Genomic DNA, 26716 nt, shown 5'->3' with positions numbered 1-26716 from the left:
CGGCAGTGCTCAGGATAGTAGGTATCTGTGCAGAAATATTCTTAACTCGGGCACCAGGGAAGCAGAAAGTGCGTACTTTGTTACCTTTGGAGAAAGTGGAGCGGACGTGGCGCACGATTGAGTCGCCAATGATGGCCACATCGCGACCCGTCTCGCAGAGAGGGGCGAATCGGTTCTCCGTGGGGATCTCGAACACCGGAGGAGGAGACGTTCTGCCCCGGGGCCTGTTAAGCACCTTACGCGGCTGCACCCAGGGGCCGTGGTAGCCGGGTGTCGGCGTGAACGACACCTGGGCGAACCGCGTCCTCGGTGCGTTGGGCCTGGACAGAGAAGCACACGGAGTTGAGGAAACTGGGAGATTGTCGTTGTATCGAACACTTACCTCAGACGAGCGAGTACGGGTTAAGAGCAGAGCCCTGATGCCCTCTCGCTTCGTCTCCAGCGAGCGAATCTGGGACTCCACCGCTTCCAGCTCCAGCTCCAGCGCCTCCATCGATGCCTCTCCTGCACTCAAGGACAGACACGCAAGCGACATTGTACAAGGTGAAGAGCAAAGCCAGAAAGTGAGAAAATTAGTGAGTGAAAGAGGTTGGTAGCTTTAGCTGACCAGCGGTGCTAGCAGGCTAAAGCTACAAACACCAAGCGGATGCTCGAGAGACAGAACGTTTAAAAGTAGATTTGTTTGTAAGAGTGTGTTAGGGGATTGTTCACCCCAAGTAGGAGAGATAAATATTTAGCGAATGAGGAGGTATTTTATGATAAAAATGTAAATTGCGAATCTAAACTCCAAACAAACGCAGCGAAGCTACCGTCCGGTGACAGTGACGTCAGTGACGTCACCATTATTGTGATAATCGGAAAATGCATTCAAAGTTTTCAGTTTTTGACTAAAACATTGTCGTGTTAAATGCCCCCTCAAGCACAAGCAATAGTTTTTAAATTGATTTGTGTGTTTGTTTTTCAGGGCTGAGGGTCTGCCTTGGTGAGATGCTGGTGAGGACGGAGCTCTTCCTGTTCATTACATCTCTTCTACAGAGGATTCATTTCTCTTGGCCACCTGAAGCAAAGCCCACAGACATGGATGGCATCATGGGTATAGTCCGCTATCCTCAAACTTTTAGCATCATCTGCTGCAGTAGAGACACCAAAGAGTAACCAGAAATATCATACATCAGCACATAGATGAAAAACAACAACAGCACCGCTGTTAAGACACCAAAGAGAACAGAAGAAAAGCACCAACAATCAAGAATGTGTGATTATATTGTGTCATGGATAATAAAGTGGGTATTGTGTACACAAATATTGTGTAATATGTATTGAGTTTTTTTCCTCAAAGCATTTTCCCCAAAATATGTCTCAAAATAAGATTTGTCACCAACAATCATTCCATTATACCACTATATAGTTGTCCTAGGCATATCTTGACTGCATTATAGTTCCATATCACTACGCTGAATGATTGATATTTCAAAGTCAAAAATCCATTCAAAACAAATCTAAAGCCTTTGGAGAAGATGTGTAAGAAACAAGAACAACATACAGCGGTTTGAGGACCTAACCTGACCTGTCCTGAAATACAACATCTGAACCATGTCTTCAGGTGTGGTCACCATAGTATAAGCAGAACATCTGGCTCTTGTCCATTTGATTATTGAAAAATAATAAATAATGCACAACTTGAGTTGTAACGGCCACTCAGACAATATGACGGTCTGCGGTGTGGGAAACGTGCCCATGAATGAAACCATTGGTCAAATTCCATAATTCATAAGTTGCAACCAAACTTATGACTTCTGCCAGTAACGGAGAGAGAAACTGTAGTGCTGCTGGACTCTTTTATAATCATTAATGATGTTCTACTTAACAATCTTTTTTTTTTTCTCCTTAATAATCAGTAACAACCCTTTCTACAAACTCAAGATCTTTACCCTGAAACTTTACACATGAAGAATGTGTAAATGTGGTTTTGGTCTAAGCAGATGTTGACTATTCTATATCTGGTTGCCACATTTTTTCGCCCCTGTTGAGTTTGCACCCCTGTACAAAAGAAACAAGAGGGACAGAACGTTCATCCCAAGTCCACATCAGCTCATTGCATTTCTCCTGCTGCAGCAAGAGAGCAACACTATTTACTGGAGCTACAAAGTCTATGAGAATCAACACTGCAAGCTGTCCAGTCGGCTGAGGGGTCAGGTGACGTAAAGATATACAGCTCGCTAGAGAGAGCGAGACTCAATGACTGATGTGGGGGTCCAGCTGCCAGCCAATGCTATGAGCAGAGCCAAAGTTGCCAGTCTTCAAGCAAGGAGAGGATATTGAGAACTTTTTACTTCCTGCATAACATGGTCAATTGTTGTGACATGCTGCATTCTGTCTCTATCCCCATTAAGATGTCGTGGCTGGGACTTCAGAGGTCATGTTTGAATTCCACTCATCAATACTCGGCCCAGAAGCAGAGATGAGCTGCTAGATCACTAATCCCACTCTGACTCAACATAGAAAATCTATCTGACTGTCTATCTTCATCTCCAGAGTGCCTGTTGTCCCTGATAGACAGCCAGATGTGCCCCACAACTAACCACCTTGGAGCTCCTGTTTCTGTGTTGTGTGCCTCTATTTTAAAAGTTGTTTTCTGTCCACAGGTCAATCTAATCAGAGCAGTCACATGATCATGAAGTCTCAACATACTACAGCTGTAGGATCCTGTAGGACAGGTGTCCCTATAGAGTTTAGCCCCAACCCACCAACACAACAGAACAAGCTGATCAAGGTCTTAGGTCAGGGGTGTCAAACTCAGTTCCTGGAGGGCCGAAGTCCTGCAGAGCTTAATTCCAATCCTGCTTCAACGCTCTTACCTGCAGGTTTCAAACAAGCTTGACGGACTCAATTAGTTTGATCAGGTGTGTTTAATTAAGATGAAACTAAACTGTGCTGAGCTGCAGTCCTTCAGGAATTGAGTTTGAAAACTGTGTCATAAGAATTCATGCATTTTTTTTCAATATTAGAGCTGAACTCTGCAGGACAGTGGCCCTCCATTATCAACATTCCCCCTCCATTATCATCATTCCAACTTTGGTCCTGAAGGGCCATTTTGTTACTTTGATACTGTAAACTGAGAAAATATACACTCACTGGCCACTTAATTAGGTACACCTTACCAGTACCAGGTTGGACTCCATTTTGCCTTCAGAACTGCCTTAATCTTTCGTGGCATAGATTCAACAAGGTACTGGAAATATTCCTCAGAGATTTTGGACCACATTGACGTGATAGTGATGTGAATGATGTGATGTGAATCTTCTGTTCCACCACATCACAAGGTGCTCTATTGGATTGAGTAATGGAGACTGCGGAGGCCATTTGAGTACAGTGAACTCATTGTCATGTTCAAGAAACCAGTCTGAGATAATTCATGCTTTATGAACCATGTCACTATCCTGCTGGAAGTAGCCATCTGATGATGCATTCACTGTGCTCATAAAGGGATGGAGATGGTCAGCACCAATACTTAGGTAGGCTGTGGCGTTGACACGATGCTCAATTGGTACTAATGGGCTCAAAGTGTGCCAAGAAAATATCCCCCCACTATTACAACACCACCACCCGCCTGAACCGTTAATACCAGGCAGAATGTATCCATGCTTTCATATTGTTGACGCCAAATTCTGACCCGACCATCTGAATGTCGCAACAGAAATGGAGACTCATCAGAGCAGGCAACGTTTTTTCAATCTTCTATTGTCCAGTTTTGGTGAGCCTGTGTGAATTGTAGCCACAGTTTCCTGTTCTTAGCTGACAGGAGTGGCACCCGGTGTGGTCTTCTGCTGCTGTGACCCATCCGCCTCAAGGGTGGGCATGTTGTGTGTTCAGAGATCTTCTGCATAGCTCAGTTTTAGCGAGTGGTTATTTGAGTTACTGTTGCCTTTCTATCAGCTGGAACCAGTCTGGCCATTCTCCTCTGACCTCCGCATCAACGAATCATTTGTGCCCACAGAACTGCTGCTCACTGGATATTATCCCTTTTTTGGACCATTTTCTGTAAACCCTAGAGATGGTTGTGCATGAAAATCCAAGTAGATCAGCAGTTTCTGAAATACTCAGACCAGTGTTTTTCAGATCAACAACCATGCCACGTTCAAAATCACCTTTCTTCCCTATTCTGATGCTCGTTTTGAACTGCAACAGATCGTCTTGACCATGTCTACCATGTCTAGTGGCTGCCATGTGATTGGCATTAACAAGTAGTTGTACCTAATGTGTCCCATGAGTGTATATATATATATATATATATATATATATATATATATATATATATATATATATATATATATATATATATATATATATATATATATACACTATAAGGCCCAGTTCACACCGGGTATTTATTAAGATGCATTTTTGTGAATCTGATAACAAGTGGACAACGCTAAATACAGGTGTGAACCATTGTCCACTTTTGCCCACTTCCAGAGGTAGTTGAAAGCACATTAGATGTGTGAACATTAGAACAGTACGAATGCAAATGTGATTAAATCCGGTTGCACAGATGCTAATCGCAACCTTCTCTCCATCTATGTACTTCATTTTTATTTCTTTTACAATGTAAATAGTGTCAAAGAAGCTTAACATAGAAGTTATTGAGCTCATTCGTAAACCAGCAGCTGGAACAGACGTCTAATAGACATCTAAATGTAGAGAGCTTGGCTCAAACAAGGCTAAACTTGGGCTTTCTGTTAAAATCTAATAGACATCTATGAATAGACCAAATCTAAACTCGTCAAATAGACAGACTTTATATGTGTTTCATTTATATCTGTTTATATGACGACTAGTCTTATTTTGACCTAGTCGTCTATTAGATTTTTACTGACAGTCCCAATCCAATTTAGCCCTGTTTTAACCAAGATGACTATGTTTAGATGTCTCTCAGACATATTTTTAAAAGCAAAAAAATGCTTGCTGGGTGATTTTACCTATCACTAATCTTAGGTTTTGTATTACAGGCGATTTTTATATATATATATATATATATATATATATATATATATATATATATATATATATATATATATATATATATATATATATATATAGTATACTTGATCACTCAACATTGCTGATATGTTTAATCTTTTTTATCTTTAATTTATTTTTATAATTTTCTATAAGTTCTAAAATATTTGTTAAACAAATTTGAGAAAACGACAGAATATATAGACACTAAAATAGTGTCTAGGCAGGAGTTGATCGGAAAAAAATGATGCATGTTTTGGATGACCATTCTTTCCTTTCATCATTTGCATAATTTTACTCCAAGACACGTAGTTAAGTTACTTTCGATGTTCCAAAATAATTGTTAAATTAACTTTAGAAACACAAATGCAGCCTCCATGTTAAAACTGTTAAACAGAACACGTCTATTTTAGGCTTTAGAAGTTGATAGGAAATATCACATATTAAATATGTATATTTTGATTAGTCAATACATAAAGTAACCTATTTCTAAAGCATTTTCAGTTGTTCTGGTAGACTACTTTTAAAAGCTTTTTATTTTGTGTAAATTATTAAAATTGTGCTAGCTTTCCTGGTATTAAAAAGTGAAATCCAACACCCACCCATCATCTTCATCATCATCAGAGAAGTGGACAAAAGAAATGTATTTAAATGCCAGGTGTGAACGATGATGTGTCTCTTTTAACGTGTTAATGCCCTCACCTTTGGTTTCACAGTAGTTCAGCTGGTTTTGGGGGTTGGTTTTTCACTCATGTTTGACAATGCTTTGCTCAGGGTGTAAAAAGAAAAGACAATCAGAAAGAACTGTTTCATACAGTAATAAAGGCAGTTTCATTGTCTTTTCAACATAGCAGTGCACATGTTACAGTTACGTTTCTCTATACACTTATTAAAAGCTAAAGGAGAGTAAAATCCCACCTTCGGATGTAAAGCCACTTATAAAAGGCTACATTCTCAACAAATGGCAAACAGAATGGGATCAGTACTCAGAAAATAAACTTTTTGAAATTCAGCCAGAAATAGGAAGAAAATCTAATTTATTTTTAAAGTCAAGACATGATGAGATTGTTTATACAGATGCTGCATTGGACACACGAGACTCACGCATGAACAAAAATGTCTATATTGCAACAGACACCAAATTGTTAAACATACTTGTGGTAGGCCCTATTGTTAATGCTATCAGACAACAGTTTTTATCTGGAGAGACTTTAAATGAAATATTTTTAAATGTGAATCCTTCTAAAATTGTACAATTTATATCAAAAGGAAACCTCTAAAATGGTTTTAGATTTTTATCCTATAAATTATCATTAATATTTATAAATAATTAATATTATTTACATTGTTTATATTATTTACCTTTATTATTTATGTATTATTTATTGTTGTTGATGACTTTTAATTATTAGAATATTTTCATAATGATATGAAAGTGGTATTAATAAAATGTGGTAAACTTGATCTGTTTTTTTTTACTTCTCTCTCTCTCTCTCTCTATACACATTATTTGTCACGATCACTAGAGGTCGCTGGTAAACACTCACACACACACACACACACACACACACACACGCACACAGGACTACAAATCTGCTTGTAAATGGACTACATATTCAGTCATGCCACACACACACACTCACTCCTGCTGAAGCTGCTCAAGGACTGATTCATGGACTATAAATACTGCTCAAACACAAACACTGTTGCCGAGTCTTGTTTATCTGTAAAGTGACAATTCAACTCATTTCCTTGTTCTTGTCTCTCTGTGTTCTTGACCTTAGCCTTGCTTGCCTTTTTGCTCCTGTCTGCTGCCTGCCTTCTGACCTCTTGCCTGTTATAGTGACTATGATTCTGGATTTGCCTTTATACATCTGCACCTGTGTTGACCATTGCTTGCCTGACTACCCAATAAACCTGCTCGTGGATCCTCACCTCAGTTGTCTCTGTCACTCCCCGTGTTACATTATTATTATTTCCCTTTTTTTTTTTAGGAAGATCCTGGCCAAGATGACTAAACAGAAACAAGTTTCATGATTAGATATGACAGATATGATATAAGATAATTATTTTATACACACACCATCCCCTTCAACTGCTCTCCCCTCTGATTGTTGGTTTAGAATAGCAGCATAAGCTTCCAGCTTTACAGAGCACTAATGTAATATGAAACTCTTTTCACTAAACTCAGATTGTGATTGTTTTAATCAAATCAGGTAATTTTAGTTAATAATTTGCAAATCAGCAGACTTTATTTACAAGATGCAGGGCTCAGTTTGGGTGGGGATGATGTGGCTGAAAGGCGTTAACAGCAGGTCAATCTCTCTCTGTCTCCTCCTCCCTCTCCTTCTGTTGTTATAAAGCTCCTGACCCTCTGCTGCTATTGTGTTTGTCCTGAACTCAATCTGTCATCATGTTTGCGGCTCTCCTGAAGTTAGACTTGGCCTTTGTGGGCATGACTCTGGTCCTAGGCTTGATTTTTATGGTTCTGTTTGAGATCTTCAGAATTCATTCCTACAATGGTCGATTTCCACCTGGTCCAACACCTCTGCCTTTTGTGGGAAATCTACCACACTTATTGAACCCAAAGGAGTTCATAAGATCGGTAAGTCTTGGCTGTTTTCTCCATTGTGAAGCTCTGCTGCTGTATTCTAAACAAAAATATGCATTGAGCTTACTGTAAATGTTCTCTAAACAGTTGTCTCAGTATGGAGAAATGACCACTATGTATCTTGGGAGAAAGCCAGTGATAATGCTCAATACAATCCAGGTGGCTAAGGAAGCCCTGGTTCAGGATACTTTTGCTGGAAGACCACATCTGCCAATTGTAGACTGGATGTCTAATGGACTCGGTCAGTAACACTTTTCTTAATAAAGCTTTCAATAGAGGGTTTTCACAGACATGGAGTAGAAGAACCTTTCCCCCCCACCCAAAGAACCTTTCAGTGAATAGATCAGAGTCATTTTCATAAATCTAAATATTACATGCACATTTTAAAACCTTAAACACAATAATAAAGTTTCATAGATGTTAAAGGTTCTTTATGGAATCAATACTACCAACATGTACATTTTAAGAGTGTTGAGTTCAGCAAAATGCAATCATATCCCTATGCTAAAGATGTGTAGATATCAAGGTCTGTTTCTCTCTTTCTTAGGTATCGTGATGGTCACATTTAACAACTCTTGGAAGCAGCAGAGACGGTTTGCTCAGCACATGTTCAGAAACTTTGGTCTGGGGAAAAACACAATAGAAAGTCGCGTGTTAGAGGAAAGCCAATATCTGATTGCTGAAATGCTCAAAGATGAAGGTATGACATGTTCAAGTTTTGTTTAAGCACAAGACATTGTGTGAGGCTCCAAACAAGCTCGTCTGTGCTTATAAATGTTAAACAGAAACCAATAACCCTCTCTGAAACATTTGTGACAAGAATATATTATAGAATATCAGAAGCTTCATGCTTATGTTTGCATATTACAATTGTTACAAATAGTTTCTCAACATTATAGTTCATGTGAAATTTTCTTTGTAGGCAGATCAATGAATCCCCATTATATTATAAAGAACGCCCTTTCCAACATTATCTGCTCCATCGTGTTTGGAGATCGCTTCGACTACGATAACAAACACTTTGAATACCTTCTGAATCTTCTGAATGAAAACATCTTGCTCTTAGGGTCAGCAGCAGGACAGGTATGATCAAATTCTCATCACTTCCCTATGTCTTTATTATACAGTATGTCTATTTATAGACAGAATTGAAATATTATGTGACCTACACTTTCTGTCTGCATTGCCATATACTGCATGGTATGAGTTAAGATTGTCTTGTTGTTGTTGAATTATATAATTGTCGAATCGTTATCTAAGACACAAAATGAAAGATAATATGAGTACCATAACTGTAAGTTAAAATATTTACTTCATTTTGATTGATTTTAAGAAAATTAACTTCATATGGAGAAGAAAGTGTACTAACAATAAGCCACAAATGTGGAAATCCAAACATATGGAATATACAACAGGCCTGTTACCTCATAATGCTTTATCTGTCTTAGATTTTCAACTTATTCCCCTTCATCAAACATTTCCCTGGTCCACACCAGAAGATCAAGAAGAATTCAGATGAGTTATTTGGTTTCGTTCGACATGAAGTTGAAGAACACAGAAAAACTCTGGATCCAGGCAGTCCACGAGACTACATCGATGCCTATCTGCTGGAGATGGAGAAAGTGAGATCATGAAAGAAGGATTCTTCTCATATATATATATATATATATTAATTTAATTGTAGTAACAGTAAACTGACAGTTTTGTTCCATCTGAAACAGCAAAAGTCCAACAAAGACTCCCCGTTTCATGAAGGAAACCTGGTTATTTCAGCAACTGACCTGTTTCTGGCTGGATCCGACAGCACAGCGACCAGCATCAGATGGGGCCTCCTCTTCTTGATTCAAAACCCAGATGTACAAGGTACTAAATTTAAACATTAGCCGTAGATGAGACTCATTTTAATCTCTGGATTATGTCTACATTTATGCACATAGCTGAAATCTATGAACCAAAAAAGAACCAAGAGAGAATATTGTTATTTAGTTCACAAAAAAAACAATGAAATGGTATCTATTAGGAACCTTTAGGAGCATATTTGTATTTGCTCGGTGCAAACCTTTATAACCCTAACCATTTGTCTCACAACAGAGCGATGTCATGAGGAGATTGTTCAGGTTCTGGGTTACGACCGCTTGCCCAGCATGGAAGACCGTAACAGACTACCCTACACACACGCCACTGTTCACGAGATTCAGAGATGTGGCAACATCACACCTGTTGGGTTGTTTCATGAAACGGTTCAGCCCACAAAACTACGTGGATATGACATTCCTCGGGTAATAAACGGAGCTTGAGTTAATGAAGGACATCTGCCCTGCCTTTTCATGTTTATAATTTTCATATCAAAATAAATCTATTCTTTTTATTGAATCGGTTGATTCAACTCTGCTAAACTTTCCTCACACAGGGAACTTTAGTCATGGCAAACTACACTGCAATTTTCAGCAATAAGGAGCACTGGAAGCATCCTGACACATTTAACCCTGAGAATTTCCTGGATGAGAACGGACACTTCAGCAAGCCGGAGTCTTTCATTCCATTTTCACTGGGTGAGTCGGCTGTTTGTCAAATTTTAATTGATTTATTAATAAAATGTTGGAGTTTGTTGTAAGTTTGGAGTAAGTTACATTTACATGACAATGGTGTAGTCAAAAATGGACAGGTTTTCCCTTGAAATTCCCTTGGTTTTCCCGGTTGAATACCAGGAGTTTCCCGGGAGACCGAACAAAATGGGAGATGGGTCTGAAATACGGGAGACTCCCGGAAAAAAACAGGAGTGTTAGCAGGTATGCTCAGACCTGGCATGATCCGAGTAAAATAAATGTGCATTGTTTTTTGTATTTAGACATTATTATATACATTAATTATACTTTAAAAAACCATTTGATATTTGAATAAAAGCCATTTCTTGATAATTTGTTATATCAGTTTTGACTTGTTTAATGATTTTTAGCGTTTTATACAGATTTCTGTCAGCTTGTGGGTTATTCTACATTGCTATTTTTAACAAGTTGGCTATACATATGCTCTTATTTTTTTATTTTAATGACTGCCTAAGATTGTTCATGATAGAAGCACAGCATATATCGGTGACCTATTATTAGGTTTTTTTTTTGTTGAAGAATTTGACATCTTAATTTAAGAGTAGGCTGTTGAATACACACAAAAATCTGTATTTTGGGGGTTCTGAGCTTTTAGGCTGCATTTACACTGCAGATCTTGATGGTCAATTCCGATTTTGTGACCGTATCCGATTTGTTTGACCTGCTTACATCATCTTTTAAAAGGGACTCATATCCGATCGTCTGCATTTACACAGCACACTGCAAAGGCGCAATGATAAGGGAAAAAAGAGCAGGCGCTGACTAACAGCTGATAATTAAAGAGGGCTCTTTTCTCTATTCCTGTTGGTAATCTGTTTGCAGCTTTTGACAAGCTGTTTTACTATAGTTTATAACAGAAAGGTTTTCATTTGTCCATCTTCTTTTGATATATAGGCTTTTTAAACCAGTAGGCATCTTAATGTCATGCCCATGGCGTAATTTATGCAGGTGATGTATGCGCTAGTTTTATATTAGTTGGTTACATGGCAGACGGTGCACTCTCTCGCTCTCACTAACATGCTTAAATACCTGTGCTTTATGACAATAGAAAAAACTGTTTTAGTCCTTGTGTATGAGATTTAAGGTTTGGGACTCTCCTGAAGTCTGTTTTGAAAAGAAAGTGTCAGACTTGACGTCATTCGCTATGGTTTTTAATGATGCACGACTCACATTGACAGGTAAAAATCCAATCTACCTGCTTACACTGCAGACACGAGGGTACAGATCCGATTCATATTGGATAAGTTTCCACATACGAACAAGGCCTGAATCTGATTTGAGTAAATCGGAATCCATGTGATTTGTTCCTGCTTACACGTACATGGGCCATATCCGATCTGTGCCACATGGGAGAAAATAATCGGAATTGGGTCACTTGAACAGTGCAGTGTAAATGCAGCCTTAGAGTTGGTTGCAAAACCTTTGATCAAATGAGTCGTAGCGCACACACTTGGTCTAATCCAAAACACATTTTAAAGATTTGTATTTGACACTAGTGTGTATTTGGAATTGGCTGTGTCTACTGTATTTGCTCTCTACTGTTTGTTGTCATGTAAAATCTACACTTTGCTGAAACGCTTGAAGCGCAACAGCAACAACACAACCATGAACTCCACCATTGTTATGTTTGTTTGTTCATGCTTGCATTAAAAATGTACGCACGTCTACATAACTAGCATGTACCATTATATCCATGTGCATGGTGTCACCGTTTTCAAAGATTCCCATATGGGGTGTTTACACATTAACAATAATAGTGGCATTTTCAAAAACTTGTACTTTTCATTCCTCTAAACACAATTGTTGTAAAAACAGGAGAATGTATTAAAGAGCCCATATTATACATGAAATAGGGTCATATTTAGGTTGTAAGGGTCTCCAACAACAGTCTAATATGCATGCAAGGTCATAAAACACTTTGATGGTCTTATAACCTGCATTTATTTTTACCTAATTATCCCAACGACTCCTATATGAATCGTTCAGCGATTCATTTGTTCCCAAACCCCTCCTCAGCGCGAAGCTAATCTGCGCTGATTGGACCGATGACAGCCTGCTGCGATTGGTCGACAGTGACAGGCTTCAGCACAAGACAGAGTGAAATGCCCAGCTGCTAATCAACTATATAAAAGTTGTCACAGTGCACACGCGCTTCATAGTGTAAGGCTTTTTTCACACACACACACAACCCTCCTCAGAAGAACTGGGGAGATCGACGCGAGTCTCTCTCTCTCTCTCCCTCTCCCTCTCTCTCTCTCAAACACACACACAACGCTCCTCAGAAGAACTAGGGAAAGCGACGCGAGTCTCTCTCTCTCTCTCTCTCTCTCTCTCTCTCTCTCTCTCTCTCTCTCTCACACACACACACACAACGCTCCTCAGAAAAACTAGGGAAAGCGACGCGAGTCTCTCTCTCTCACACACACACACAACGCTCCTCAGAAGAACTAGGGAAAGCGACGCGAGTCTCTCTCTCACACACACACACACACACACACACACAACGCTCCTCAGAAGAACTAGGGAAAGTGACACAAGTCTCCTGTCTCCTAGCTTACGATCGATCGCCATAGCAACGACAAACGGCAGTGGAACGCGAGCTCACAAAAGCCTTTAACATTAAATCCGTAAACAAAGCGGCACGCGTCGCGTTTTTAACGTGGCTTACATGTGATAAGAGAATATAAAGAGTAACCGCGTGTACTGTACCAGGTTAACAACTCATCTTTGGGTAGAGACTGTCAATATTATCCATCTGAGCACAGCGTGACTTCATTCGACCGGCGGCGTCTGTGTGTGTGTGTGTCTAGTGTTTTTTCTGTGTTAGTGGGCGGGGCCGCAGGTTTCAAATCTCCCTGGTTTGTGCGCGTAACTACTGGCGAGGCTTGTGTTTCGTGGCTGCGTCATCGCGAAACACCTAATGACTCGTTATCAAGGCGACTCGTTTGAAGCACTATGAGTCGACTCTTTTATAGATGAATCAATAGTTTTAAACACTGTACACTAACAGATTTAAGCCCTAGCTGGATATTTCACTTCACTTAGAGCTGTGTTACACACTACATGGAAGGGCATTTTCAAAAACCCATAATATGGGCTCTTTAAAAGTTTCCCGGTTTTTGATTAAAACATTTCCTTGTTAAATGCCTCCTCAAGCACAAGCAATAGTTGCTGGATTGATTTCTGTTTGTTTTTTTGTAGGGCCGAGGTCCTGTCTGGGTGAGTCACTGGTGAGGACGGAGCTCTTTTTGTTCATCACTTCACTCATACAGAGGATTCATTTCTCCTCACCGCCTGATGCAAAGCCCATAGACATGGATGGCATCTTGGGTATAGTCCGCTATCCTCAAACTTTTAACGTCATCTGCTGCAGTAGAGACACCAAAGATTGACCCGAAACACATCACGTCACCACATACAGAAAGAAAACATTGAGACACAGAAGAGCACATTGGCTCATCTATATCATGTATAAACAACTGTTCCTAGGTCATTCTGATAATAAAGATCACATGGTCTCAAGGATATGATAAAATGAAGCTTTTAACTTTTATAGATTTTAAACTCAGTACAATTAATATTATGTTTTAGCATTTCATGTTTTTTCACTTCATACATTTATGTATAACTAATTCAGTTGTAACCGTAGTAAAATATTGTTATTAAACCATTTCATTTAAAGTGTCCTGTGAATTACTTTTCATTTAATATTAATATTTAACAGCTCCACATTGCAATATGGGCCTGCTATAATCAGATAATAGCAAGGGTTCGTTGTCCTGCATGAAAATAACAGGCTGACTTGCCGATGAACACAAGGAAATGAATATTTCCGAAGGAGCTTCTGATAAACATTTGCAATAATCTGAAAGTGTCTGATGACCTGAATGTGTCTATTTTGATCAGCATTCTTTAACAATTAATTCGTTCGAAATATTTTAAATGCATAGTTCTCTAAAAAATTTAACATTTCTTCCCATTTTTGTTGGGGAAAAAAAAAACAAAGCCTTTGGAGAAGATGTGTAAGAAACAAGAACTACATACAGGAGCTGTTTGAGGACAAAACCTGACCTGTCCTGAAATACAACATCTGAACCATGTCTTTAGGTGTGGTTACCATAGTATAAGCAGAATAATTGGCTTTTGTCCATTTAATTATTGAAAAATAATTAATAATGCACAACTCCAGTTATAACGGTCACATTTTATGCCGGTGTTCTGTCGATTTGTCCTACCTTGTCAGATTGTCCTACCTCGCATTCAAAAAGTAGGTTGCACATTTTAATGACACAATATGCTACCCATCAGGTTTTGCTACCAGTGTAAATTTTAAAGTGGAGTAATGAGATATGAAGTTGTAATATCACCCTAACCTACCTAATCCCTAACCCCAACTTCAGAGCCATTCAAATACACCGTTGGTAGCATAATCTGATGGGTAGGATAAAATGTCAGGACACCGGTCTACGGTGTGGGAAACATTCCCATAAATGAAACCATTCGTCAATTTCAATAATTCATAAGTTGCAACCAAGAGACAGCCAGTAGCAGAAACAGAGAAACTTTTAGCGCAGCTGAACTCATTTATAATCATTATTAATGATGTTCTCCTTAACAACTCATATTTGACATAATTATGTTGAATAATCGTGAACTCTAGATCTTTCCCCTGAAACCTTATACATGAACAAGGTGTAAATGTGCTTTTGGTTTAAGCCAGGGTTGGGCAAACTCGATCCTGGAGGGCCGGTGTCCCTGCATAGTTTTGCACCAACCCTAATCAAACACACCTGCTTGTAGCTTTCTAGTGATTTTGAAGACGCTAATTAGGGTGTTCAGGTGTGTTTGATTAGTGTTGGAGCAAAACTCTGCAGGGACACCGGCCCTCCAGGATCGAGTTTGCCCATGCCTGGTCTAAGCACTTTTCTACTAATCTATATCTGGTTTTCGCCACTTTCACCCCTGATGAGTTTGCACCCCTGTACAATAGAAAAGGAGAGAGACAGAACTTCCGTCTGTTCATCCCAAGTCCACATCAGCTCAATGCATTTCTCCTGCTGCAGCAAGAGAGCAACACTATTTACTGAATCTACAAAGTCTACAAGAATCAACCCCACAAGCTGAGGGGTCAAGTGACATAAAGATAAACAGCTCACTAGAGAGATCGAGACTTGCTGACTAATGTCGGGGCCCAGCAGCCAGCCAATGCTATGAGCAGAGCCAAAGTTGCCAGTCTTCAAGCAGGGAGAGAATATTGAGAAGTTTTTGAGCATCTGGCTGAAACCTGAAGGTGGCCGGAAGATGAGTGGGGTTACAGTCAGGTTCGTGCTCCCTGTTTTGCGTCCTAAAATGCTGATTTTGGGGGGTTTGAGAGCTTATATAAAGTCTACCGTTCATCTAGTCACACAGCAGTTTTTAGACATTGTTTTGCTTTTTCGTTATACCTCAGAAATGTTATATGTTATGCTTCTCCTGTGGCCTTCTGACATGTTGCATTCTGTCTCTTTCCCTGTTAAGATGGTGAGGCTTGGACTTTAGAGGTCATACTTGTATTCCACTCATCAATACTAGACTCAGAAACAATGATGAGCTACTAGATCAATAATCCTTCAATATACAAAATCTATTTGACTATCTTCATCTCTAGAGGGTCTATTGACCCCGATAGACAGGCAATTGTACCTCACGACTAACCACATTGGAGCTCCTGTTTCTGTGTTGCACGTTAAAAGCTGCAATCTGTCCAAAGGTCAATCTAATCAGATCAGTGACATGATCATGAAATCTCAACATTCTACAGCAGGGATAGGGAATGTTGATCCTGTAGGACCAGTGTCTCTGCAGAGTTTATCTTCAACCCACAAACACAACGTAACAAGCTAATCAAGGTCTTAGGTCAGGGGTGTCAAAGTGGGGAGATCCACTTTCCTGCAGAGTTTCATTCTAACCCTGCTTAAACACACCTACCTGCAAGTTTCAAACAAGCCTGAAGGACTCGGGTTGGTTTGATCAGGTGTTTTTAATTAAGGTTAAAGCTAAAACGGTGCAAAGCTTCGCAGCTTTCCCTCCAGGAACTGAGTTTGACAACTGTGTCTTAAGTATTCAGGCATGTGTGCTTTTTTTCTCAGTGTTGGAGCTCAATTATGCAAGACAGCGGCCCCCTAGATTCATGAAAGCGCATCTCAATACCTGGTGTGAACAGGCCTAAGTATTGTGATCACTTCTATGCTAATAAGGACTGCTGGGACTTTCCAAGCACAGGTCAAGTCCTCCTGGTGAGGCAGAGCTTCTACACCTCCGATACACATCTTTGGCATTTAACTTTTTGTCATATTGGTATCATTTGACAGTTTATAACCTCAACTGTGTAGTAGTAAACTTAATAAAGACATTGATGTATTTTATGGTACAGTCAGCATACCTGTCAACCCTCCCGTTTTTGCTGGGATTCTCCAGTATTTTACAGTTCTATCCCGCTATCATCCGGTAAAGGTATTTTCCCGTATTTTCAATCTTTCTCTGAAGGGTGGCAAATAAATCCGAGCCTCCCAATTCACAACCCATACTGCCAAACCACCAGGGTCCGCCCTTGCTCTTAAATGCGAGTCTGTTCTGTGCTTTCGCTTTGTTTAGGCATGAAAACACTTTGAAATTAATAAAAAAACGGCAGGATTGCCGTTCCTTTTCATTACAGGTGCCGTCAATCCTTCATATGCAATCCTCAAAACAGTCATATAGCGGTGCGTGACTGTCAGCTGACGCGCTTCATAGTGATAAACAAACGCTGTTTCCCAAATGAATTCTGTACACGCGATTTGAAGCGGAGCAAAGTCTGGGTCTTGGGTGCGTGTTTAAACAGACATATACGCATAAATAATAATAATAATAATATTCAAAGATGTAGATATTGGTGGTTTGTTTATTTTTCAAACACAACTAATTTCATCTTAAATGAGCATAAAAAGTTAGCAAAGCAGTCCAATGGTTTCATTATAACGTTAGATGTGTGCATTTTTAAAGTGACACCTCTGTTATTTAATGTAACCAAACTAAAAAATCTAAATAAATATGAGATACATTCGTTGCTCTTAAATCAGAATGTGTAAGTTACAGTGAAGAAACGGCAAATGAGATTTGATTCTATTTCTTTATAATAGCTATTCATTTTAATACACTGAACTCTTTGCTAATGTATTTGCTGCTTATGTTTACTATTTATTTTTTCTTTTGTAAATAATAATAAAACATATTACTGACCATTTAACTGTTTATTTATAATGAAACACCTTTAAATAAACATATTTAGTAATTTGGGGATTTTTTTAAGGGGGCCGGTCCCTTATTATGGTGGGTATATCCCTTATTTTCACATCCCAATGTTGACAGGTATGACAATCAGTGTGCACCACTGTCTAGCCATGGCTTGAGGAGAATACTGTATGTAATGTGCTACTCTCCCTCTCTATCTCCTCACCTTTGGTTTCACAACAGATCAGCTGGTTTTGGGGGTTGTTTTTTCACTCATGTTTGACAATGCTTTGCTCAGGGTGTTTTCAACATAGCAGTGCATATGTTACAGTTAAGTTTCTCTATCCATTTTATTTATTTTTTCTTTATTTTTCCCAGGAAGGTCCCATTGAGATGAACAGAAGTCTCTTCTTCCAGGGATTCCCGACCAAGGTGACCATACAGAAACAAGTTTCATGTCAAATCAGGTACTTTTAGGTAATAATTTGCTAATCAACTGATTTTATTCATAAGATGCGCAGGGCTCTGTATGAGTGGGGTTGAAGACAGGGCTGAAAGGTGTTAACGGCAGGTCAATCACTCTGTCTCCTCCCTCTTCTGCTTCCTCTGTTATAAAGCTCCTGACCCTCTACTGCTGTTGTGATTGTCCTGAACTCAACTGGACATCATGTTTGCGGCTCTCCTGAAGTTAGACTTGGCCTCTGTGGTCTTGACTCTGTTCCTGGGCTTGATTTTTCTGGTTCTTTTAGAGATCTTCAGGATTCATTTTTACAAATGTCGATTTCCACCTGGTCCAACACCTCTGCCTTTTGTGGGAAACTTACCACACTTATTGAAGAAACCAATGGAGTTCATAAGATCTGTAAGTCTTTGTCATTTTCTCTATTGTGAATCTCTGCTACCTTTGAACAAAAATGCATTGAGCTTACTGTAAATGTTCTCTAAACAGTTGTCTCAATATGGAGAAATGACCACTATGTATCTTGGGAGAAAGCCAGCGATAGTCCTCAATACATACCAGGTGGCTAAGGAAGCCCTGGTTCAGGATGCTTTTGCTGGAAGACCACATCTGCCTATTGTAGACTGGATAACTAATGGACTCGGTCAGTAACACTTATCTTAATAAAGCTTTCAATAGAGGGTTTTTACAGACTTGGAGTAGAAGAACCATTTTTGTTTCTCCACAGAACCTATCAGTGAATAGATAAGTCATTTTCATAAATCTAAATACCACTGCACGTTGTAAAACCTTAAACACAATAATACGTTTTTTTATAGATGTTAAAGGTTCTATTTGGAATAAAAAATTCCAACATGTATTTTTTAGGAGTGTTGAGTTCAGCAAAATGCAATCATATCACTATGCTAAAGATGTGTAGGTTTGAAGGTCTGTTTCTCTCTTTTTTAGGTATCGTGATGGTCACATTTAACAACTCCTGGAAGCAGCAGAGACGGTTAGCTCAGCACACATTCAGGAATTTTGGCCAGGGGAGGAAATCAATAGAAAGTCGCGTGTTAGAGGAAAGCCAATATCTGATTGCTGAAATGCTCAAAGATGAAGGTATGACATGTTCATGTTTGTTTGAGCACAAGACATTATGTGGGGCTCCAAACAAGCTCGTCTGTGCTTATAAATGTTAAACAGAAACCAATAACCCTCTCTGAAACATTTGTGACAAGAATATATTGTAGGATATCAAAAGCTTCATGCTTATTTTTGCATATTACAATTTTCACAAATAGTTTCTTAAAATGATCATTCTTGGGAAATCTTCTTTGTAGGCAGATCAATGAATCCCCAGCATGCCGTACAGAATGCCCTTTCCAACATTATCTGCTCCATCGTGTTTGGAGATCGATTCGAATACAATAACAAACGCTTTGAATACCTTCTGAAAATCCTGAATCAAAACATCATACTCACAGGATCAGCAGCAGGACAGGTATGATCAAATACTTAATTTATGTCTTTATTATACAGTATATGAACCTTACATATTCATCCTCATGTAGTTTTGTAACTTATTAATTTACCAATGCCACTCTGTGTAAAAATATTTACAGACAAATTTGAAATATCACGTGGCCTACACTTTCTGTCTGCATTGCCATATATTGCATAGTATGTGTTAAGATTCTCTTTTTAGTTGAATTTTAGAATTGCCATATCCTTATCTTTTATTTAAAACACAAAATGGAGGATGATATGAGAACCATAACTGTAAGTTAATATATTTACTTCATTTTGTGTGATGTTAAAAATAGTGCTTTATATGGAGAAGAAAGTGCAATAAGCCACAAATGTGGGTATAAATATCCAAACATATGGAATACAACAGGCCTGTTACCTCATAATGCTTTATCTGTCTTAGATTTTCAACTTCGCCCCCTTCATCAAGCATTTCCCTGGTCCACACCAGGAGATCAATAAGAACGCCAATGAGTTATATGCTTTCGTTCGACATGAAGTTGAAGAACACAGAAAAACTTTGGATCCAGACAGTCCACGAGACTTCATTGATGGCTACCTGCTGGAAATCGAGAAGGTGAGATTATGAAAGAAGGCTTCTTCTCATATGTATTAATTTAATTGTTGCTACAATAAACTAACAGTTTTGTTCCATCTGAAACAGCAAAAGTCTGACAAAGACTCCACATTTCATGAAGAAAACTTGATTAGTACAACAGTAGACCTGTTTCTGGCGGGATCTGACAGCACATCATCCAGCATCAGATGGGGACTCCTCTTCTTGATTCAAAACCCAGATGTACAAGGTACTAAATTTAAACATTAGCAGTAGATGAGATTTATTTTAATGGCTGGATCCTGTCTATGTTTTCCACTTGAACTTGCTGAAATTGTTCTTTAGGTTTCATCACAGTTTCTTTCTATCTTGGAGACATGGTGATAATTAATTTTAGCTTAACTGCTGATTTGCACTAGCATCTAAATCATAGGTCTCAAACTCAATTCCTGGATGGGCGCAGCTCTGTACAGTTTTGCTCCAAACCTAATCAAGCACAGTTGGTCTAATAGTGCCTAGTCGTCTCGAACACCTTGATTTCGTATTGATTTTAAAATATTACTTCTAACTTTCAAGGTACTTCATAATCTTGCTCCTCAATATCTCACCGAACTTCTCAATATTCATATTCCTTCTTGCGCTCTTAGATCAGCCAACTCTTTCTCCCTGGTACCACCTTGCACTCGATTAAGCACAATGGGAGACAGATCTTTTAGCTCTATGGCTCCTCGACTATGGAACTCGCTTCCCCTGGATCTAAGGAGCAGTGATCGTCTTGACACGTATAAATCTCGACTAAAGACCTATCTTTTTAAGCAGGCTTTCCTTCAACAGTTTTTTTTATCATGTTATTTTATATTCGCGATATGTGTTTATACTTGTTTGGTAATGTTTTACTATTTGTTTTAATTTGTTCTAGCATGGCTGTTGATGCTTATTGTAAGGCGACCTTGAATTATTATTATTGATTAGTTGGATTAGCTGTGTTTGATTAGGGTTTGGAGAAAAACTGTGCAGAGCTGCATTCCTGCAGGAATTGAGTTTGAGACCTATGGTCTAAATAAAATGTTCCGTCTTAGGAGAACGTATTCAGAACATTCTCTTTTAGGTTCTATTTAAGTTGTTACAAAAACCCTCCCTGGAACTTTTCAGAAAGTTTAGTTTTTGGCTACCAAAAAAAGGGCCTGCGGAGAATGTTGTTATTTAGTTCACAAAAAACAACCAAATTATTTCCATTTGGGAACTTTAGCAGCCTGTTTGTATTTGCCGGGTCCTAAATTTTTTATCCTCAACATTTGTTGCACAACACAGAGCGATGTCATGAGGAGATTGTTCAGGTTCTGGGTTACGACCGCTTGCCCAGCATGAATGATCGTGACAGACTACCGTACACACTCGCCACTGTTCATGAGATTCAGCGATGTGGAAACATTGCACCTTTTGGGTTATTTCATGAAACAATTCAGCCCACAAAACTACGTGGATACGACATTCCTCAGGTAATGAACGGAGCTTGAGTGGATGAAGGACATCTGCCATGTCTTTCAATGTTCATAATGTTTATATCAAAACAAATCAATTGTCTTTGTTGAATTGGTCAGTTCAACTCTGCTAAACTTTCCTCACACAGGGAACTATGATCATGACAAACTACACTGCAATTTTCAGCAATAAGGAGCACTGGAAGCATCCTGACACATTTAACCCAGAGAATTTCCTGGATGAGAACGGACAATTCAGCAAGCCGAAGTGTTTTATTGCATTTGGAGTGGGTAAGTCAGCTGTTTGTAAAATAAACTTTATCAGATTAATTAATGAAATGTTCTTAATTTTTATTCACTTTTAACAGATTTAAGTTACGTTTACATGACAATGGTGTAGTCAAAAATGGAAAAGGATTTTTCCCTTGAATTTTTAAAACTATTCACATACACTAAAACATTTTTAAAGCAATTTGTATTTACACATCAGCGAAAAACTGCCGAAAGTGCTGGATTGTGTATGCCAGGCCAGTAGTTGGCAATGTCACCTTGTAAGTAAACGGTGTAAGCAAGAGACAATTAGCTCACTTACCAAATGTTTGCTCTTCCAGGTGTAATCTAAGGACGCTAGTTCACTAAATCAGTGTTTCTCAACCACATTCCTGGAGGACCATCAAACACACCCAATTTAGATGATCAGCTCATTAGCAGAGACTGAAAGACCTACGATGGGTGTGACAGATAAAGGAGACATCCAAAACATGCAGTATTGGTGGTCCTCCAGGAACATGGTTAAGAAACACTGCACTAAATGATACGATGATACATACTCGCTGAAAAGAGTAGTCGAATACACAAGAGAATATTATTCAAATCCTCACCATTTACTATCAAACAATCTCAAATAAAATGCTTGAAAAGTAATGCATCTGGTCGGAAATGGATCTCTGATGGTGCCTTCACACCAGACGCGGATGAAGCCTCAAGCCTGAGGGATTTACATGTTAAGTTTATGCAAAGGCGCATGGCTCAAGCTGGAAAATCTGTACTTTAGCGCATCTTTGTGCTAGATTAACCAATTAGGAGCTTGCTTTTGTAGGGGGACGTAGTGCCTGTTGTTGGTGTCCTGAGGGGAAATCTTCCAGCTGATGGGAGAACAGCTCTTCAAACTAGGCTTGGCTTAAAGCCAAGTTAAACTTCTGCACAGTATATATCGGTGACCTATTTTTAGGTTTTTTGAAGAATTTGACATTATGCTTAAATAATTTTAAGAGTAGGCAGTTGAATACACACACAAGTTTAGTTTAATCTGTGAAAACCTGAGCTTTTAGACTAGTTGGTTACAAAATCTCTGTTTAAGTGACTATCAAACGAGTAATTAGCATGACCCACGGGACCCGCCTTGTGTGTAGTCGTGCATTTTTACTGCTGCGTGCTGTTTGTGTTGCTCTGCAATAACACTTCTGAAACGCTAGCTGGCAGTAGGTTTTTATGTTCCTCTGTGTTGTATTTCATCGCGGGTATTTAGTTTTTTTCTGAATGCTACAAGTAGCTAAAACACGCTCATTCAAAAGTGGCAACGGGCGTATGTGCAACAACAATAATAAGGTAAACACAAAACAGTTTCCATCTGGAGCTTCGTCACGAGCTGGACACTTGTAAACACTCGCTTCAACGGGACTCTCGCCCACACTGGTCACAGCTACCAAGCTGACCAATCACAGAGTTTGCACCACGTGTCATTGCAACGTGTTGTTACATTCTTTGAGAGGTGCATGTCAGCCACGGCAAGGGCTATGCAACCACGCAAAGGGTGTGCCTGAGCGTACACATGCGTTTGACTCAGAAGTATTGCTTTGCTTCTTAGACTTTACACACCTGAAACTTGTCTATAGCACTTGCTCTTGTCTATAGCACTTGCTCACTGCTGCTCTTATAGTTGTGTAAATTGCTTCCTTGTCCTCATTTGTAAGTCGCTTTGGATAAAAGCGTCTGCTAAATGACTAAATGTAAATGTAAAGTATAAATCAGCCTTAAGCCTACTCCAAAAACACATTTAACACTGGTGTGTTTTTAGAATTTGCAGTGTGTACTGTATTTGATCGCCGCTGTTTGTTGTAATATTGGTGAGGTAAACCTACTCTTGCTGAAAAAGCTTGAGTAACACTTCTATGCACTCCGCCATTGCTCCTTGTTTGTTCATGCTTGCCTTTAAAATCAGCATGTACTGCACATCTACATAACTAACATATAATATGCATCACCCTTTTTAAAGGGCACCTATGGTGAAAAATCTACTTTTCAAGCTGTTTGGACAGAAATGTGTGTAAGTATGGTGTATAAACTGTCATATTGGGGTGAAATAAACACACCCAGTCCTTTGTTTTCAAATTTAACAACATAAAAACGGTGGACCAATTGGAGCTGTTTTCAGATCGACCGCAACTTTACGTAGGAAAGCGGTCCTCCCGCCCACCAATACTGATTGACAGCTGTGCGCATTAACATGTCCGGTAGTCACGTGCATAATCATATAATCAAGACAGGACGAGCGCAAAGCAGCTGGGAATAAAAGGTCTGTTCAGTTCGCTAGGATCATCAATCATCATCAAACGTGATCAAGAGTGAGTTTCACAAATTTAAAATGTTTTAAAACAGAGAATGTGTGTAATGAATTACAGCGATTCAATTCAGCAAATCCACAAATGCATCAAATACTGGTTGTTAAAGTTCTTACTGTAGTATTTCTCACACACGTTACGTGAGATCTGCTTCCTGAGGCAGCCGAGGGCGGCGATTGCTGACAGGCACGTGAAAACGGTGGGCGGGGAGGACTAGCCTTAAAGGCCCAGTACAAAAAAACAGCAACAACCTTTTCCCAGCTATAATATAGACACTTCAAACAGCTATAATAAATAATCTGATGCGTGTTTTGAGCTGAAACTTTACAGACACATTCTGGGGACACAAAAGACTTATATTTAATATGAAAAAAGGGGTAACCTAAGTGCCCTTTAAAGACTCCCATAATGGGGTGTTTACACGTAGCAATAATAAAGTGGCAAGGTGGCATTTTCAAAAACTTTCACTTGGAATAAAAATTTCATGTTTTAGAGAAAGTTTCCAGTTTTTTTTTGACTAAAACATTGTGTTAAATGCTCCCTCAAGCACAAGCAATAGTTGCTAGATTGATTTGTGTGTTTGTTTTTCAGGGCCAAGGATCTGTCTGGGTGACACACTGGCAAAGGCAGCGCTCTTCCTGTTCATCACATCTCTTCTACAGAGGATTCATTTCTCCTCACCGCCTGATGCAAAGCCCATGGACATGGATGGAATCTTGAGCATAATCCGCTATCCTGAAACTTTTAACATCATCTGCTGCAGTAGAGACACTAAAGAGTGACTCTAAACACATCACGTCATCACATACAGAGGAACATTGAGACACAGAAGAGCATTTCGGCTCATCTAAATCCTGCATAATTAACCGTTCTCAGGTCATTCTGATAATAAAGGTCACATGGGGAAGTTATAAAAAGAGGCTTTCTGCACTTTTTGTCTCTTTCTCAGGTAACTTATATTTGAAGCTGTGTACAATTAATATTATGTTTTATAATTTCATGTTTTTCACGTCATACACTTATTTTCAAAGCAAAGCAAAATACCATTTCAGTTGAATAACTGTTCATTTAGCATTAATATTTAACAGCTCCATATTGCAATACAGTATATTTAATAATAGCAAGGGTTGATTGTCCTACATGAAAAATAACAGGCTGATTGGCGGATGAACACAAGGAAAGGAATATTTCTGAAGGAGCTCCTGATAAACAGTTGCAATCATCTGAAAGTGTCTGATGACCTGAATGTGTTTATTTTGATCAGCATTCTTTAACAATTAATTCATTTTAAATGGATAGTTGATTTGATTTATTTATTTTCGAACAAAGTATCATACATAAAATATCATTAACAAAAGAATACATTTCAACATGGTCGAAAATGGAGTGGGATGAAGCACAAGCTTGTTAGTTCACTCAATAATGAAAGTTCACTCAATAATGAAACAAATAATGAAACAAATTTTTACCAATTTGATAAGGAGAAACGACTATGTGCCTTTTCCTTTTATCAGAGGTGCAAACTTGTCACATTTTGGCAGAAATCACTGTTTTCATCTTGAAAAAGGTCATTCACGTGAAGCATACATCTGTAGGGAAAAAAAGGGATTGCCACCTTCTTCATTATGGCAAGTTTTTCCTGCAATTTGATAATATTTTATTCCTCTGAACTCCCAAACACACACTGCAGAGTCAGAATTGCATTGGTATGTGTGTGTGTACTGTGCACACATAATTACTGGACACCAAACTTGCCTCTTCATTGTCACGATCAAAATATTTCATTTAACACAACCAGTTACAACTGTGACTGTTAACATATTTTTACTCATATTTTTACATAATTTTGATTATTAAAAACTTAATTTCGACAACTGATGGTTTTCTCAATGTTTAATTTTTCCTAATCTTCTGATTCCTACATTTTTTAAATCACATCTCAAACTAAATATTGCCATATCCTAACATAAATCATACATCAATGAAAAGTTTGTTTATTTAGCTATAAGATGTATAAATTCAGCTAAAAGATGTATAAATTCAGCTAAAAGATGTATAAATTCAGCTATAAGATGTATAAATTCAGCTATAAGATGTATAAATTCAGCTAAAAGATGTATAAATTCAGCTAAAAGATGTATAAATTCAGCTATAAGATGTATAAATTCAGCTATAAGATGTATAAATTCAGCTAAAAGATGTATAAATTCAGCTATAAGATGTATAAATCTCAGTTTACAAAAACACACTTATGATTGGTTTTGTGGTCCATGAACACAAATGTAATTTTGTGTACTTTATGTAATTTAATGTAATATAGTTTAGTCTATTTTAATAATACATATTTAAATCCATTTAAAATGTATATAGATCATAAATCATTTCTGTAGTTTTTTTTCCTTTACAATAAAATTGCACTTCATTCTCCACATCAGTGATCTGAGGACAGATGAAAGGGTTAACAGCTAGTTAAACTCTTGTTGTTTCCTCCCTCTTCATTTTGTCCATTGGATTATTGCAAAATTGTGCCACCCAGACATAATATGCTGGTCTATTGTGTGGGAGGGTGGCATGGCGGCTCAGTGGTTGGCCTCACAGCAAGAAG

The 26716-nt window shown here is 38.6% G+C and overlaps 3 protein-coding genes across 3 annotated transcripts in view; all 3 read left to right on the top strand.

The window, feature by feature from the left end:
* Positions 1-1155, top strand: part of LOC130217466 (cytochrome P450 2B12-like) — a 29227-nt gene extending 28072 nt beyond the window's left edge. The window contains 1 exon segment of the mRNA XM_056449578.1: positions 965-1155. Within this exon segment, the coding sequence (XP_056305553.1) occupies positions 965-1155 (191 nt within the window).
* Positions 1156-7429: 6274 nt separating this feature from the next.
* On the top strand, positions 7430-13628 carry LOC130216894 (cytochrome P450 2B19-like). The gene is made up of 9 exons (XM_056448800.1): positions 7430-7624; positions 7718-7871; positions 8178-8330; positions 8553-8713; positions 9079-9252; positions 9352-9493; positions 9722-9909; positions 10041-10182; positions 13438-13628. The coding sequence occupies exons 1-9, from the start codon at positions 7433-7435 to the stop codon at positions 13626-13628; spliced, it is 1497 nt and encodes a 498-aa protein (XP_056304775.1). The 5' UTR covers positions 7430-7432.
* A 4523-nt stretch (positions 13629-18151) lies between these two features.
* On the top strand, positions 18152-24893 carry LOC130216891 (cytochrome P450 2B4-like). Its single transcript, XM_056448798.1, has 9 exons — positions 18152-18346; positions 18434-18587; positions 18893-19045; positions 19267-19427; positions 19857-20030; positions 20118-20259; positions 21321-21508; positions 21640-21781; positions 24703-24893. The coding sequence occupies exons 1-9, from the start codon at positions 18152-18154 to the stop codon at positions 24891-24893; spliced, it is 1500 nt and encodes a 499-aa protein (XP_056304773.1).
* The last annotated feature ends 1823 nt before the right edge of the window (positions 24894-26716 follow it).

Source organism: Danio aesculapii, chromosome 23 (genome assembly GCF_903798145.1).
Source record: "Danio aesculapii chromosome 23, fDanAes4.1, whole genome shotgun sequence".
Taxonomy (NCBI): Eukaryota; Metazoa; Chordata; class Actinopteri; order Cypriniformes; family Danionidae; genus Danio; species Danio aesculapii.
This window is presented reverse-complemented; position numbering and strand designations above follow the sequence as displayed.